This window comes from Anneissia japonica, unplaced genomic scaffold (genome assembly GCF_011630105.1).
Source record: "Anneissia japonica isolate Jap-2015-1 unplaced genomic scaffold, ASM1163010v1 scaffold287589_len272378_cov178, whole genome shotgun sequence".
Classification (NCBI taxonomy): Eukaryota; Metazoa; Echinodermata; class Crinoidea; order Comatulida; family Comatulidae; genus Anneissia; species Anneissia japonica.
In genome coordinates this window covers 194,597-198,538 of record NW_022726727.1, presented here as the reverse complement: position 1 = coordinate 198,538, position 3,942 = coordinate 194,597, and the positions used below count along the sequence as shown (strand labels likewise).

General features: G+C 37.7%; 1 protein-coding gene across 1 annotated transcript in view; it reads right to left on the bottom strand.

The window, feature by feature from the left end:
- Window positions 1–287: 287 nt before the first annotated feature.
- LOC117113333 (tRNA (cytosine(72)-C(5))-methyltransferase NSUN6-like) overlaps window positions 288–3,942 on the bottom strand; it is an 18,039-nt gene continuing 14,384 nt past the window's right edge. The window contains exons 9-10 of the mRNA XM_033256642.1: window positions 3,753–3,878; window positions 288–2,394 (exon numbers count right to left, since the gene is read on the bottom strand). Coding sequence (XP_033112533.1) covers window positions 2,230–2,394; window positions 3,753–3,878 — 291 coding nt within the window. The 3' untranslated portion in view covers window positions 288–2,229. The remainder of the gene's footprint in view (window positions 2,395–3,752; window positions 3,879–3,942) is intronic.

The following is a 3,942-nucleotide window of genomic DNA, read 5'->3' as shown; positions in this document are numbered from 1 at the left end:
ACTACAATCCTATTAAAATGAAATAAAATTTTATTATATTTTTCTTCCACATTCAGGTTCCAAACAAGAATAAAAATAATGAGTACCAACAAGTTCAAGATTCAAAACAGATGACTTTTAACATCATTAAGCAAATACCAATTTTAATTATGTGTTGATGTTTAAGTGTTGATTTTTATAATTTGTTGTAAATGTAAATATTGATTGTAAAATGAATATCAGTAATGACAGGTGGTTTTATATTTGCACAATGAAATAAATTAATAAATTAAAATACAATTGTTTCATTAACTTTTTCATATTTTTATTTCGTATTCTGTCATATACTTTACATTACAATAGTTCTATTTTTTTTTGTATAGAAAAAAATGAATATAAAACTTATTTAAAATGAAACTTCTTAAAGGAAAATATTGATAGTTATTTGGTATTGTTGAACACAGTTCAGCAGTCATGCTCCTTTGCTACATTACAAAACTATTTTTAAAAACCAAACAAATTGAACATTACTTTAGTAAAGCCCCTAACCCACCTACTTTGATTTAATCCAAGAGTCGCATGACTTCTCCAAGTAAAAACTTGTGAAACTTGTGATTTAATTCGCTTGGGAAAGGACCTCTATACAAGCTTACTACATGTTAGCTACAAGTGAGGTACCACCTTACGGAGTAAGTTACAAGTTATGTACGAATTATGTAGAGCGAAGCACCGAGTTTACTACAAGCTTTACGAGATTATTATGAGCATAACAAGTTTGTACCAATTAGATAAGAGTTAGGTATGAGCATTCCGATTAAATGTTCCTGCTGATCGTAACCTACTCGGTGCGCTCGTACTTAAAGTCTCATTTACACTAGACATGATTATGACCAACGACACGAAACATATGCGTGCAGTGCTGAAGAATACAAACTAAGGGATGATATGTCGTCGTGTCGTAATCATGTCTAGTGTAAATGTCGTTTAAACCCTACTCGTTTCGGGGTGCTTGCATCAAAGTCATGGATTACAAAACTGCGAGTATCCCAAGTAATGTACAAGTTAGGTAAGAGTACCTTAAGTACTCTACGAGTTAGCTACGAGTCCTTCGAGTTTACTATGAGTTGTCAACTCATAGCACTAATTTTGAACATGTTCAAAATTAGCGCCACGAGATCAGAGCTGCTACGAGTAGGTACGAGTTCTCCCCGAGTTTCCTGAATAGTCCTACGAATTTATGCCGAGTTAGCAACTCGGCAAACTCCTCTAACCCGTATGCTGAAAAAACCCTAGTGGGAGAGGGGCTTAAGCCAACTTCTGTTGGGTGCAACAATATCATGTTACAATCGAACAATTTTTTTTAAAGGATTTGAGATGGGTGAATTGTTGTAGAACAGTATTAAACAGATACTTATAGTCTTAACTACTTGAAAGATGGCATTACCAAAATAAGCTATAAAACAGTCTTAGCTAATACCAAAGAACATATATCAAAGCCGAGTCATCGGCCGACGCGATTCTAGGAAGAACGCAAAGCAACGACGCGCACGCAACAAATCACTTTTAATGAACAATCCGTTCAGACTGCCACCGACAATCAGCAGGCGGCGTCACATCGTCTATCGATCACAGAGAACTGAGTTGGATTTGTCGTGCGACAGTCGTCGTGCCCGGCTTAAAAGAACATAAGAAAAATAAAAAAATTATGCACTAGAAATTTGTATCAGAAGTTAAAGTGCCAGCTAACGTTTAGAAAGGCCTCAATCAAACTTAAAAACTGACAAATCAGAGACAGCGCCAAAAATACATGCTTGTACCACAAACGCACATGTTTACGTATATTTTACGCTGTCTTTTTTTTTGTTGGACAATATCACAAGGGTTGGGGCTTTAAAGGAATGGTTAATTATTATGGAACATTTCTGTCACGATGATACAGTAGCTGGCTAAGCATTAACACTTCATATAATGTACACTGCTTAAAGCAATCCACTCCAAAAAAAATGAAGCATAAAAATATTGTTTTCAATATGATGGTGTAGTACATAAGTTATATTTTCTTTGTGCGCACAACACAGAATTTTGCACTGAAAATCAAATAAGCGCTCTAATAAATTTGCGATGAATTTCCTGTGGATTTTGCTTACTTGCAGGAGTGATGAAAGCTGCCCAATTCCTGAGATCCCTGAGACCTGCAAGAGACTTGAGACTTCTGGCTATATATTTTCTGCATACTGTGTTACTGTATCATCAACTTTTTCTGAACATTGCTATAAAAAAGCCTATTGTATCATTGTCTGCATTTCTGTCTTTAAATTCTTCCGGAACATATGCTGGATTGCATCGCTGCAGTCTCTCCAACTGTGAATATTCCAATGAGGTTCCAGGCATTCCAGTGCCGAAGACTGATGGTGCCTAAAAAATAATATTATGTAACAAATATAATATTTACATATTTTGGAATTAAAACAAAACATTTGAAATTTGTATACAATTTTTTAGTGACTGAAAGGCTTATTTAAATAATACAGTAATTATATAAACAAACCCAGGCACTTTCAAAGCATGTGTTAATTTATATCAATATTCAAAATTGACCAGTAAATTTGTATTTAATTGTCAACGTCGTCATCATTTTCACTGCTGTTGTCCAACATGATTTATTGAAGAACGCAACATGAGCAGCATGCCAGAGGTGTATCCAGGATTTTTTCTGGGTGAGTCGTAATCATAATTTTTTGGACCTTTTCAGTGGGAGACAGGAAAATCGATTACAGCGCCATCAGCTTGAATCGGATGGCAGGCTCAGTTTCAGAATTGCTGGAATTGAGATAGATTACATCACGCATTTGACAAGGTCTTTGGACACATTGCTGGTACCTCATCAATGCTTTTTCATTTATGTCATTGTGAAAAGGCCCTAGAAAAAAATGTCTTTGGAAAAAATGTGGACCTTTACGACTTTCCCGAGCCCCCCTACACCCATGCATGCATGCCCAATTGCTTCATTTCGTCATGTGTTCGCAAAGAGCAGGGATGACGCCAGTGGATGGGCCGGGGCACCCCCTTGTCGGGGAGAGCTGACCAACGACGTCGAGGAGAAAAAGCACAATTCGTCGGGGAGAAAAAAAATTTTTATGTATTTTTTACATATTAGTAGACTCTAAAATCGATTAAATAAGCCTTTGAAACCCCTAAATTGTCAAAATTTTCAGGGGTTTCGTCACAGGATCACTTTCAAAACCTTTTAATTGAAGCCCAAGAACGCCCACTTTGCTTTCGTCAAGGAAATCGGACCTTCCGTCAGGGGAACCAGCCCCCTGTCAGGGACCTCGGCCCCCCACCCCCCCAGTCGGGCAAATCCTGCCGCCACCCCTGGCAGAGAGGGCATCTGGATTCCTCGCAGTGTGTGCCAGCCTTTAGGATAACCCATGACTGAACTCTGATGGGATCCTTAAGCTGAGCATTCACTGCATCTTACAACCGTTGGCCAATGAATGCAACTCTGCTCCCTGTGAATGCCAGATGAAGCCATCTGCTGACTGTCGGTGACAAATCGCCATTTAAAACAATCTGTTGTGCATACACCGTGGCATTGCGTTTGCCATAGATCTTGTTGGTTAATGACTGTCTCGAGCGCAGTGAGTGGCTGGCTTGACTTTACAATAAATCTATAAACATAATTCCATCGGAAGAGGAGCTCTATGCATAGCAAATTTGGAAATTGCTCCGAGATAATAGGGTGCAATAGCAAGCATATAACTATTACTAACCTGTTTTTCTAGCGTTAGATTGGGGTAAGTTTTCAGAGCCCATTCTACTACTTCTTCATTTTCTCCAATGGTCAAGGTGCATGTGCTATACACTAATATCCCATTGCTTTTTAACAGTTTTACAGCCTGTGTATAAAAAAAACACATACACATATACACACACATATACATATATCTCTTATACACATCT